Consider the following 13,858-nt stretch of genomic DNA (forward strand, 5'->3'; position numbering starts at 1 on the left):
TTTGAGATGACGCTGAATCTGAAGAAACTGGACCGGAAATGAGATAGTTAGTAGATAGTAATAACCATGCTGCTGGCGAAGTGTGACTTCCGGTATGCACCGTAGACCTTCAGAATAAAATAAAATGTATTTTTAGTAGTTTTTAACATTTTTTGCATTAATTAGTTTTTAACCCACCAGATGACAATAAGTTTTATTAATTGAGTTAATAAAACACTATAAAGTGAAACATTTGTAACTATGAAGGCAAAGAGCCAGTGAAGTTTATCGTTCAGTTAACTTGGGCTGAGATGGGGCTTTTATCCTGAAGTCTACAAACAGGAAGTGGTATTGTTTTGCTGCAGCGGAACAAAACGCTGTTGGAAGTACTCCTGTCTGGAGTAAATCCAGCTGTACACAGGTCACTGATAACAAGTGAGAGAAGAGAAGAAGGAAAGCGACAGTAAAAAGACAGTTTGAGAGAGAGAGCTGTAAGGTAAGACACGTCTTCACTATCACGCAATGTCAAATGTTTACAAAGATGTCGGTTCTTCTGTCCTCCTAGATATTTGACTGCATTCAATTTAACAGCTAGTAGTAGGTCATAGGACAGAATGCAGCTCACTGAGGAGCCACTGTTATCTAACTGAAGGTTTAGTACCACAACTTCTCCTCTTTGCTTCTAAACAACACAGTGAGACAGTCACTTCATGTGGACATATTTCAGTCTAATAGACTTTAGTGTGGTTGGATTTACAGATGCAGCCTTGAACTCTGCTCTGTGTTGATAGCAGCTGAACTACAAAGGTTACTCTGAATAAGGTGTGCGCCTGTGTCAATTTGGATAGGTAAATCTACAGTATTGACTCTGCTGCTGAGGACTTTTATAAACTCTGGCTTACTGATTATTCAACTTCCATTTACCTTATATACTATAGCTGGGGCAGTTGCAGAAGTTTAAGGTTAGATATCTAAAACCTGGACATATAAAACTGAAATTATGAGTGATAACATGTATGTACATTGTATTTTGGGTGAACAGACCCAGACCCTACTAGAGTAGCTAGTAGGGGAAGATGGGGTAAGATGCCTTAAGAACATTGTCCATTTACTGAAAAGACACAAGGTTTTTGAATGTGCTTTCAGTGTGTATGATATCATTATGCATAAACCAACACAACTGGTAGGGTAATGTATTGGTAGAATATTAAATGTAGTTCTTATTGCAAATACAAAAAACCTGTTTCTCCACTCCTGGAGTAAGATACCCCCCAGAGTAATTTTGATATTAGGTATCTATAGACTGTAATTAACATAATGCAGACTATATCATCAAGAACATTTGCTTTTATTGATTTCTCTCTTACATTGAGTAAAATAATATTCTTTTAAAGGCCAAGTTAATTTAAATTTGCCAATTTTAACGAGGTTTAGCTTTAAAGGATTTAGACAAAGCAAAATAACAAGTAGGCTAGGCCTTGTTTTTCAATTTTGTCAACATTTCTACGTTTTAAAGACAAGTCTATGACTTAATTATTGTAGATTGTAGTAATATTCTTCACCAATCATTTTTATCTGTATGTTAATTGTAGTCAGCTTAGGTTTTGCTAAAAGCAAATAAGCTAGTAACATTATAATATGTTGATTTTATGTCCTTTCAATAAAAAACATGATGTAATGTCTTAGTTTTCTTCCCCCATCTTCTCCTATTAGTATAAACAATTTAGGAATGGCCAGATTAACCTGCTTGTGGCAAAAAATGAGCTGCTGACCCCCTCTTCTTATGTTGTAACATTACATGACCTATGACATATGTAGCAATGTGATTAAACACAAATTAAGATATGAATAAACACCACAGTATATAGTGTACAGTATTACCCAAAATAATTAAGGAATTAAAACTAGATTTTGAAACAGGACCATAAGATGACATAGCCTAATAAAGCAGGACCTGCCTCAAGGCCTTTATCATGTCAGATGATATTGTGCTTTAGTAGTGCATAATTCTGTGTTCCCAAACAAAATCACAATCACCCAAATGTACAAAAACCAATTGCTACACCGTGAACATGGGGCTTTTGGGGTCCCTGGGGGTCTGGGGCCATGTGGCAGTTGCCTCCTTTGCCTGGTTGGTAACCAAGCTTTGGCAATAGTCAAAATAAAACCAGTATAAGGATTCCAAATCTATCAGTGACAGTAATATTATATTAATAACTTCGTTATAGTAACAGTAGTGATAGGACCACTTATTTTACACATGAAGCTCAGTCTACTGTCATACTCAGCCTGCAAAACCAATTGCACAACATCTTATAACTCTGATGATATCACAGTGATGTCATTAGGGTTATCTTGAGTGACACTTCAGACATAGTATGTGGCAGAAAACCTTTGTTACAAACTAGGGGCATATATCGGTACGTGTGTATTGAAAGATGTGGGCGTTTCTCAGGCAGGGAGGGTGTAATGAAAGTTGCTGTTGAATTGCATTATGGGAAATGTAGGATCCAGCATTTTTTGAAGCTTCACTCTGACAAAGGATTAAGAGTTAAGATATCTCTTTCTGTGTTGCTTTGATTTTGACCATTCTTTCTGAATCTATCTTGTGCAAATCCCCCTATTTAATGGAGATGGAATACTAAATGGCTGGAGTGCCCCTTTAAGTGTAGTTGTAGCAGTCTTAAGGCTTAAAGTTGAAAGTACAGAAGTGACTGCTCAGTAGAGCTGCAGCTAACAATATTTCCATAGTTGATTAATCATTTAGACTACAGAATGTCAGAAAACAGTGAAAACTACCCATCACAAGTTCCCAGAAACCATGGTGTCATCTTCAAATAGTATTCTTTGTCCAACCAACATTCCAAAATACAATGATATTTAATAAACAATGATATAAAAGTGAGAAAAGCAGAAAATTGTCCCACCGGAGAAGCTGCAACCTGTTGGTGATTTATTTTATGTTAATTGACCCCACTGCCTAGGTAAACAATATCTAACATGATATCTTACTACATGTTTCAGTTCATTCTATCATATAAAAAAAAAGCTTTACCATATGAGGGACTGAATTTGCGTGTGAGACCGTCTAGTCAAACAGTAGAACTGTTGCATTCATAAACCATTTTGCTGCTAGTCCATAATTTGTAGTGTTTATGAAATAAACAAGCCAAAGTATCTGACCAAGCATTCATCATTTGTTATTACCTGAAGATATGCCACAAACACAGTCAAACCTAAAAAGGTATCAAAGTTTGATACTCAGCCCTAATAAGTCAACAACCAGTTCTTAATTTTTAAGCTGGTAGTTGTGGAGAGTTTTTGTCAACTTTGAAAAGCAGCTCTTCATGCCAGTGAACTGAAATGATTGTTTACCTGCACACCACATGCCGTTGTAAATGAAAAGATAATATCTACTCCTCATATAAGCCTACCTCTCTGCTAATTTTCTCCCTTGTTTCTTCTCAGAAAGAACAAAGTGCCTTACGCTGCTGCATTGTGAACCCCTGAACACAAGGAAGATGGAGCATGTGGCTGACCTCCCCAGCGGCCCGCTGGATATCTACAGGCAAAAAGCTTCTTTCAACTGGAAGGAGATGCTCTGCTTTATAGATGGAGAGGAAACACTGGCATTCAAGGTAACATCAGATTCTTTCCAAATCTGGAGTAGCCTATAAAAAATCCAAAATGTAAATTACATACAGTAAATAAATAATTTACTCTTTAAATCAATGTGACAGTTGGCACACTTGTCTATAGACTATGGCTTGACACCTGGCTTGACTTTTGCTTTCCAGCCAATGAGACCACTGTCAAAATGATTGCATAATACTTATTAGTATATTTTATGTCATGACATTTTGGAAACAACTACAGATTGGGGAGGAAAGTCCACTGACCTGGGGCCGTTTTCATTGAGCATCTCAAAATGACTCCTAGTAATTGTGCTTACAGTTAACCAAAGACTAAAAACACTTTTACCTCTGAGTAGAACCTGAGTAATTTGTGAAGCATCCTACACAGACTTTTTAGCAAGGAGAAGGAGGACTCCTGGGAGAGAGTGTGACATTGCTGTTTTAACACACCCTGTGCTGCAAAGTAGAAATTATCGTAATGAGTTCTAATATTCTAGTATATCTAGTATGTCTAGTATTAGGCATGGAACGATCAAAATGTAGAAAATAGTGTCACTTTTTATGCGCATCTTAAATCTCTTCGTAATAGGGTATTTACCAATTCTGTTTGTGTAGTAATCGGTACATTGTGTGGATCCAAGCCATTTGGCCAAAACATCAAGGATCATGTAGTTCTAATCCATTATCAATGAATACACACTTTGGATCAAAGGGCGGCTGTGACTCAGGAGGTAGAGCGGGTCGTCCACTAATCGGAAGATTGGCGGTTCAATTCCCGGCTCCTCCAGTCCACGTGCCGATGTGTCTTTGGGCAAGATACTTAACCCCAAATTGCTCCTGATGGCTGTGCCATGAGTGTATGAATATGTGTGAATGGTTAGTTTCCTCTGATTGGCAGGTTGGGACCTTACATGGTAGCCTCTGTACCCATTCAGTGTATGAATGTGTGTGAATGGGTGAATGTGATTTGTAGTGTAAAAGCACTTTGAGTGGTCGGAAGACTAGAAAGGCGCTATACAAGTACAGTCCATTTACCATTTACCACTTGAGTGTTGATGCTGTGATAGTGTTTTCGATTAACATAAGCATCCTTGCATGGAGCAGTTATTGTTATGTGTGTGCCATCTATATTCCAACAACTGCAGGGAAACTTGCATAACTGGATGCTGAGGGGTGGTGAATTAATCTGTGCATTATCAGAGGAGCAAAGAACCATATCAAACTGTATATTATACATTGATGGTTGTAACAGACCCAAATCATCACAGTTTCAAACCTGCATTTCCCTGTTTCCAAAAAGCACATGGTTGTGAGGAAGTTGGCCTCTGCAGAGACAGTATGTGTTCTCCTTGTTGATGGAGCGATTTCATCACACACAAGGTCCATCACAAAAAATATTCACTGAAATTAAGTGTTTGCAAAATACCTCTCCTCCCATCGAATGTGCATGCATGTCTATGTCAGAACACCATCTCCTGGCAAGTCCTAACAGCTGCTCTCCTAAATATCAGCAGAGATAGGAGTGATTTCCTAAGTTAAAGCAACTATAAGTAACTTTTTCTGGGAAACGCAGTCTTTTTGGTTTAACAGGTGCTGTTTGTCTCATGAATATATAGTTTTATTTTTAAAGAGGTTCAGTAATTTCCTAAAACAGCTGGTCACTGTAGTTGATGTTGTAATGTGTAATGTTACACAAACAGGAGGAAATAGTGCATTTGTTGGGGACTATTTTCAACAGCGGATGAATCCACATTTGGTGCTCTAGTGAGTATTTCTGGCAGCAGGACGGTGTGTGTGGGATTGAGTCAAAGTTCTCGACTGCTGTTTAGAAAACAATCTCACCAGAGTGTAGTAGCTGTTTTGAGCTTTTGATCATATCAAATGATCATCATCAGATTGAGTTTGCCTAGTTATGTCAAAATTTCCTTTATTTGTGAGCACTTTAAAGACTTCTCATACATGTTGGCTTAAAAGCTGAGGTTCAGGATTCATTCTTGAGCTTGAACACAGCAGTTGAGAAAATGATCTCATGGCTTTCAGCAATTATACCTCAACTGATTTCTACTGCTTTCAGCTCTTAGACTTCAACTTAGACTTGGCCTCAACTGCTTTCAATTCTTACAATACAGCTGACAATTCATATCCTTTTCAACTGAAACTTTGCTTCAATTTTAAACAACTCACATTCAGTATTTCACATACAAATAATTCATACTTTGAGACATTTTAACCTGTTTACAGTGTCCACATCTGTAATTTTCAGTGTAAGTGAGGACATTTACATATTTACTTTTAACAGCATCAAAAAACTATGTCATCTACATATCCTGTACATTTTCTCCTCGTCTGTGCTGCAGCAACATGTGTTCAAGACGCTGGAGAATGATCCTCTGTTTGCCCGCATACCTGGTGAAGACGTTCCTGTTGAGAAAATGAGAGAACTCAGCTTCCTCAGGTATCAACCCAAAAGCCTCTGTTATATTTACCATATGTACTCTATGTACCTATACTTATGTATTTACCGTACATAGAGAAAATAAAGCTTTGGATGGAAATCCACAGGGTGAAGCAGCTGTTCCGCTATGACTTCATGACAAAAGAAGAGGCGATGGGCGACCCATGGAGGACTGTGGTCCTCAATGACTTGCTGGGCATGTACGACTTCGCCGTTTCATCCAAGTTCTTCCTCAACAAAGGGGTGAGTGTGGATGGTGGTTGTGGTGGGAAGTGTGCAAAGTAAAACTGAACAGATTGAGAGAGTTGAAGAATATTTTGTGTTCACTGCTGAAGTGTGTGGTGGGACAAAGAAACTTTACATTACTTAACCTCTTTCTACTTTACTTTAATGTCTTAATTACTTATTTACTTACTTCACTCCTACAGTGGCTGGAATCTGTGTGATGCTGTGATCTGATCTGATTTTACTTCCCAATGGAGCTGAAAGCTCAGAAATTGCTCAACACTGAGAGTGCTTGCACCTCTCCAGCAATGACATGCAGTATATCTACTTGGTTTACTGATAATTAGCCATGCTAGCAGTTTAGTTCTATAGGGATGGCAGTATTGGTTGGTCCACCACTTTGGTCTAGACTGAAATATCTCAATAACTCTTGATAGACTACTGATAGATTGCACTGAAATTTTGTACAGACATTCATGGTTCTCAGACAATATAATAACTTTGGTGATGCTCTGACTTTTCATCTAGTGCCATCATCAGGTCTTAACTTCAACTTGTCCAATACCTTGGGTTATGTCCAAATACCTGCAAACCTAATGACATTCCTATCAGCCTCAGCTGTATTTTAGTGATGATTAAGAAATGCTAACAACACACAAAACTAACATAATGAACATAGGAAAAATGGCGGTAGACTCTTAGATCTAAGAATAATAAAGTTGTCTCTCATGTGGCTGTTAGCATCACTGTGGATGTTTTCTTCTTGTTCCTACAGCTGGATGTTTGAGCTTCTCTGTGCAGAATGATGTATGTGCAGAGTTTGTTTTCACATTCATCTGCTAGTTTGGAAGCCAATTGTGGTCCAGTATTCAACTTACACAAGTGTGATGTGGAAACTTGAGGCACGTACGCAGAAACTTGCGCCAGTGCACATACACTAAGAATGGACTTTACAGTGAAGTTGGAGACATCTTGTGTTCAGCTGTTAAACTTCTGAAATGAAATATACTTACATATTTATAAATTCTGGAATTTTAAGAATAATTTTTTAAAGGATTTTAAAGTGGTAATTATGCTTTAGCTGTGGACAAACCACATCAGACACACATTATTGTTCCAAGCAGAGTATTTTTATATGCCTTCATACATGTCTGGAGGGAATCATAAAAAATAAATCAACTTCTGTTTCAGATGTTTGGAGCGAATATTGCCAACACAGGGTCAGGGAGACACAGCAAATATGTTGAAAACACTGAAGACATGACGGTAAGTCACACAGTCACAAGTGACACAGTATATCAGTGCTTTATTCATGGCTGTCTAAGAGGACAATACAGAGTGGGGAACTCTACAATGAGCTTTTCTATTTATACAGGGAAGGTAGTGTATCCTCAAATTCATGTTATTTTTTTTTCCAAAATTGCAAATTATAGATATACACAGGTAGTCGTATAATAATTGTGCAAATGCAAAAAAGTGTTCTGCTCTCAAGGGTCTTCTTTAGAACTGCAGCTTTCTGAATGTAGCCTTTGCTTTTCACCTGGGTCATCAAGAACATTAACATCACTGTAAAGTGTCTCCACAGCAGAAGATACTGCTCTATGAATTTTTCACTAATCAACACAGAACTGTAACCTGCCTGTAACTGCAGGCTGCAGTTATTAAGAATGCTACAACCTCCAGTTTTCAGGACATCACTGTGAATTTGTTAATGCATCAATCTGTTTGTAGATATTTGGATGCTTTGCACTGACTGAGCTGAGCCATGGCAGCAACACCAGAGCCATGAGGACCAAAGCCACGTATGATCCCTCCACCCAGGTCAGCACTAACTCTAACCCTACACTCAAATCACATATCAACATATCTATCATTTTACTATTAACTTAATAATGTCACTCTTATGTATGTTAATGGAGGGGCAAAATATTAGGAACACTTTTCAATATAATGCACTCCAGTTCACCACCACCACCCACTATGACCTCAATAATAAACAGAAAGTAGAATTAACACCTTTCTGACAATGTCAACAAAATTGAAAATGTATAAGCTTTATGAAAGTAGAATTTATGGCAGAGCTGTTGTACTGGGTTGCATTAGATTGCACAGGAGTTCCTAATGAAGTGCTTGGTGAGTGCATGTGTATGTATGTATTTGTATGACTCAGCATTTCTGAAATCCTCAGAAGCTCAGGTTTCAGTCAAACAGTAACCATCTTCTCTGTAGGAGTTTGTGATTAACTCTCCAGACTTTGAGGCTGCCAAGTTCTGGGTGGGGAACCTGGGTAAGACTGCGACCCATGCTCTGGTGTTCGCTCAGCTCTACACACCTGACCAGGTGTGCCATGGTCTCCACTCCTTCCTCGTCCCGGTAGGTATCTGACCTCTGACCCATGATTTAAGGTACAGCTGATTATATTATCAGATGCTGATTATCTGAGAGCAATTACCCAACTTCTCTAGTTGGAACGTTGCTCAGACATTTCTGGAGTGCATTGTGACAATGAAAAAATCAATATGTCATTTTATACTAGAACACGTTTTGTGCTAGTAAAACAAAGAAACCCAAAAATTGAGAATTCATGAGGAACATTTGTGTGCTTGCAGCTAAGATTCTACAGTTGAGAAACAGAGTTGCAATGATTAGTTGATGAATTGATAAGTTGAGTGATGGTAAATTAATCGCCAACTTTTTTCATACGCGATTCATCGTTTTGAGTCATTTTTTTAAGGGAAAATGCCCAAATATTCTTCTTAAATGTGAATATTTTCTGGTTTCTTTAGTCCTCTATGACAGTAAACCGAATATCTGTTGAATTGTTGGGACAAAACAAGACATTTTAGGTTGCATCTTGGGCTTTGGGAAATGGAGATAGACAGTTCTGACATTTTACAGACTAAATGACTAGTTGATTAATTGAGAAAGAATCATCAGATTCAATACTTTACCAAGGATGGTTTTAATACCATGAGCCAGACTGAAAAACATCATGAGCAAAGTTTGATAATGTTAAAGTAAACTGGATGATATTGTTGTTCCCTCATGATGAACCCAACACTGCATGTTGTTTTTTATGCCACCCCCAGCGACAGCCGTGGCAGAAGGCATTATATTTTCAGGTTGTCCGACCGTCCATCCCATTCCCGTGAACGCGATATCTCAGGAATGCCTTCTTCAAATTTGGCACAAATGTCTACTTGGACTCAAGGATGAACTGATGAAGAATTCATATGCTAATTATGACAAAGATTCACACAAATGTCTAATAGGATAAAATGATGATATCCAAAAGGTCAAATTTACTGTGACATCATAATATTCTGCAAAAAGACTTTTCTGGACATTATTCAACGCCATAACTCAGGAACAGAAGGGGAGATTGTGACCATATTTCACATTTTGTTGGACACTGAATTGGTGACACTAATCTTGGGTGCCCACCTTGAAACTGTGGTGATTGTACAGATCTTCTGTGCTGCCGGGTTGAAGATGTGTGTGAAGCATCCACGTTTTAGAATTTGAAGCTTCAACATCCATATCTGAAGCGTTGTCTACTTTCATGGCTACAACTTTGTGTTCTATCAGAATCAGTTTTATTGGCCAAGCATGTAAACACATATAAGGAAAACACACACTGTACCTTTTATTAAATTCCTTCATCGTCTTCACTACAAATATCACAGTCTGCATAGACATGGATGTAATCTGCAACTTGACAAGTTGGTGGAGGCATACAACTGTAAGGCGGTATTTCTAGTTAAATCATGTACAGATGACACAGAGCACCATGTCTCACTTTCAGTAATCTATAGCCACTGTGCTGCAGGTGAGAGATCCCAAGACCCTGCTGGCTCTGCCTGGTGTACTGGTTGGAGACATGGGCAAGAAGCTGGGCCAGAATGGACTGGATAATGGGTGGGTGACAGCAGATGAAAAAAGATAATTTTTGCCCCTTCACTGATGTTAAGAAGCTTTTTACAGTGACAGAGAATGCCCAAGGCTCTGTAAGTGGAGAAAACATGTTTACCAAATTGTGAGCACATATGCTTTAAGTCTGTCTTAAAACAACAGTCAGGAGCCCAAATGAACATTGAAACATGTTTTTCTTGCTATAATCATTCCTCCTGTTCACACCGACCATTAGAAGATCCCTTCATTCACTTACAATGTAAGTGATAGGGGACAAAACAGTCCTTCTTCTTTGTAAAATTGTATTTAAAAGTTTATCTGAAGCTAATATGAAGCTTCAGCATCCAAATGAGCCAAATCACGTTTCAGTCTTTTAGTGCCAAAGTCCCTCTTTTTGTTACTATACTTCAACTGCAGCCCAGCAGGGAAACACTGTCTGAGGAAACACAGAGGGAATTTGATACTAAAAAGACTGTAAATGTGGCAGATATCCACTTGATATCACTAACTCAGACTGCTGAAGCCTTGTATAAACTTCAGATAAACCTTTAAATGCATTTTTGCATGTGGACACACTGTGGATTTTGGCCTCCATCACTTACATTGAAAGCACATTTGAAGGGGATCTTTTAATATCCAGTATGAACAAGAGGAATGATTACAGCGAGGAAAACCTCTTTCACTGTTCATATGGACACCTGACTGTTGTTCAAAGACACACTTGAAAACCTGTGCTTGAACTTTTTGTATGTTTTAATTCTGAATTAATTGATACTACATCTGAGAATCTGATTAAATTCCATGTGAATTATGCATATTGTAAATAGATGCATTATAGATGCATTATAAATATTATAGTTGATGATTCAAAGGGCTTTGGTTTTAACTGTCCTGCACCATACACCATCCATATGAACTCCAGTGCCTCAGTGAAGCCACTAGATGGAGCAAGCTATCCTGTTTCATTTTCATGCTTTGGTTCAATAGCACACAGTATTTTAAGTAGCTTTGTACTAATATGAACCAGACAACACCTGACTGTAAATTCAACAAGTTGTGTTTTTGTGTGAAACACATGTTGTCATCATTTTTCTGACTTGGCCGTTACTTTTCTTCTTTCCAAACAGGTTTGCTTTGTTCCACAATGTGAGGATCCCACGTGAGAATCTACTGAATAAAACTGGAGATGTTACTCCTGACGGCCGCTATGTTACACCATTCAAGGTTAGTAGAGATTTCCAACCAGTAACCAAACAGTTAAATTGGCACTGCTTTAAGATGGACCTTATTAAGTCTACAGTATGTTAATGCAGTGCTTGCATGCTGTATTTATGGTGAAAGAGTTACTGGTCGTTGTCATCATTCCTCCCGTTCATACTGACACTAAATGGACCTGTTCTAACAGCCACACTGGAAAGGAATCAGTAAGCTTCAAACAAAGTGCTTATATGATCATCTGACCCCTCTCTATTTTTCAGAAATTAACGAAAAGATAAAACATGCAGAGAGAGAGAGTATTCAATGTCCTGTCATTCAATGAGAGTGGCCCTCTTGTTCATGATGGTCAAAATTAAGGCTTCAACAATAAAATAAGTTTTAAAATCCATCAATGATGCAGACTGTGATTGAACAAAAGAACAGCCTTCTTTCTTGCTATGATAATATTTTTAATGAAGTAGGTATAGAAACCTGGGCTCATAAAACCAAAATTATCATAAAATTAAAAACTACTATAATTTTGGTGAATGAACCCTCCAATGTAAAAATCGAATTATTCCCTACAGTGTTTATTTTGAAATCCCACTGGAACTTCCCCCTTTCAGCAAGTTGTATTCAATTATAAATGTTGCAAAAAGTCCTTTTTTTAAACCACATGCAGGCACTGGATAAGCAAAGGCATAAGTTTGAGGTAGCCTTTAACTGCTCTGAGTTCAGCAATCAAATGCTGTCTTCACATTACAGCTACTTTTCACTGGTAGTGCTGCATTTTAATGGGATCTCAGGGAGCAAATCCACATGGACGTGGTGAGAAGATGGCTGGTAATGACAACCAGGCCTGGAAAATTCCTCTGGTGCCCCATGAGAGGTGTAAATAGCAGCGACAGTCCTGGTCTTGAACAAAGCATCCCAACAAGCTGAGTAAACAGAGTCTACATCAGATCATTACCACCTTGGCATGGAAACTTTGTTATTGGACAAAATGGAAATCCTAAGAAACGCAGTTCCCAGGAGAGGGTTTCTGCATTCTTTAAGAGGAGAATTGTGAGAAAACAGAAAAAAATGCCTTCCTGTTCTTCTGCAGCTTCCTTCTTTATTGTCCAACACCAAAATCTAGTAGGATTTGGTAAAAAACTTGGGGAAATGATGAATGTCACGGTTGTGTTCTGTTGTGAATCATTTGATTTGCAGTGTATGTATTCTCCTTTTATTCTGTTCATTCTCATGTTGTCTGTTGGTTCCCCCCCCCCCCTCATCCAGGACCCTAACAAGCGTTTTGGGGCGTCTCTGGGTGCCCTGTCAGGTGGCAGGATATCCATCACCAGGATGGCTCTGACCAACCTGAAGCTGGCTCTGACCGTGGCTATCCGCTTCTCCGCCACCAGGAGACAGTTTGGACCCAAAGACACGGAGGAGATTCCAGTTTTAGAGTACCAGTTACAGGTCAGAATGGAGGGAATGGATTTGAAAGCAAATGCCTTACATTTAAACTTATGGGATGCATCTAAAGCCTCATCACAACACTTATTATTCAGTTATGTTATTTACATACTTCTTTCTGTGTGTTCCTTCAGCAATGGCGTCTGATCCCCTACCTGGCAGCAGCGTATGCTCTTGAACACTTCTCCAAATCCATCTTCATGAACTTTGTCGAGTTCCAAATTGGACAGATAATGAGGGACAAGAGTGACAGACAAGTGAGTAAAGATGAGGAGTGTGTTTGTGTGTGCGTGTGTGTTGTATAAGCTCCAGTCTTATATGTCTGTTGTGTGTGTTCCAGGCAGAGATTGGCAGGGAGATCCATGCCATTGGCTGCTCCAGTAAGCCACTGGGCTCATGGATGGCTCAGAGGGGGATCCAGGAGTGCAGGGAGGCCTGTGGTGGACATGGATATCTGGCCAGTGAGTCTCAAACATACAGATATCCACACAAACACATACACACACACACACTCTCAGACCCCTAACTCCTTTAGTGTTCTCTCTTTCAGTGAACCGGCTTGGTGATCTCCGCAATGACAATGACCCAAACTGCACATATGAAGGAGACAACAATGTGTTGCTGCAACAGACAAGCAACTATCTGCTCAGCTGGCTCCACACTAAGCACCATGGTCAGTCCCCATCCACAGAGGGATTATTCAAACTTTTAATGTTAGTGGCGAGAGGTGGAATTGCAGTTGTTTCCATATTCCTTCATAAGGCTAACTGGAAAGTTTAGTTCTGCAAAAGGGTTGTACTGATTGTCAATCATATTGCTTATAGAGGATTGAAGTGATTTTCTCTGATTGCTAGTGCTGATGGGCCTGCCAATGTTTAGGCAATTTTTGGACCATTTACAACAGTTAGAAATCACTTAAGTGGAATCACTATTAGCCGATCTGTGATCATCTTTCATGTCAAGTTCAACTTTGGTGAAATTTGACACAAAACTT

At 38.9% G+C, this 13,858-nt stretch overlaps 1 protein-coding gene across 1 annotated transcript in view; it reads left to right on the forward strand.

The window, feature by feature from the left end:
- Positions 1–343: 343 nt before the first annotated feature.
- acox3 (acyl-CoA oxidase 3, pristanoyl) overlaps positions 344–13,858 on the forward strand; it is a 28,481-nt gene continuing 14,966 nt past the window's right edge. Inside the window, exons 1-13 of the mRNA XM_067579473.1 lie at positions 344–475; positions 3,448–3,617; positions 5,972–6,069; positions 6,177–6,312; positions 7,486–7,560; positions 8,026–8,115; positions 8,524–8,667; positions 10,124–10,212; positions 11,334–11,430; positions 12,685–12,867; positions 12,999–13,121; positions 13,205–13,325; positions 13,415–13,537. Of these exons, the coding sequence (XP_067435574.1) occupies positions 3,501–3,617; positions 5,972–6,069; positions 6,177–6,312; positions 7,486–7,560; positions 8,026–8,115; positions 8,524–8,667; positions 10,124–10,212; positions 11,334–11,430; positions 12,685–12,867; positions 12,999–13,121; positions 13,205–13,325; positions 13,415–13,537 (1,396 nt within the window). The 5' untranslated portion in view covers positions 344–475; positions 3,448–3,500. The remainder of the gene's footprint in view (positions 476–3,447; positions 3,618–5,971; positions 6,070–6,176; positions 6,313–7,485; positions 7,561–8,025; positions 8,116–8,523; positions 8,668–10,123; positions 10,213–11,333; positions 11,431–12,684; positions 12,868–12,998; positions 13,122–13,204; positions 13,326–13,414; positions 13,538–13,858) is intronic.

This window comes from Thunnus thynnus, chromosome 22, assembly GCF_963924715.1.
Source record: "Thunnus thynnus chromosome 22, fThuThy2.1, whole genome shotgun sequence".
Taxonomy (NCBI): Eukaryota; Metazoa; Chordata; class Actinopteri; order Scombriformes; family Scombridae; genus Thunnus; species Thunnus thynnus.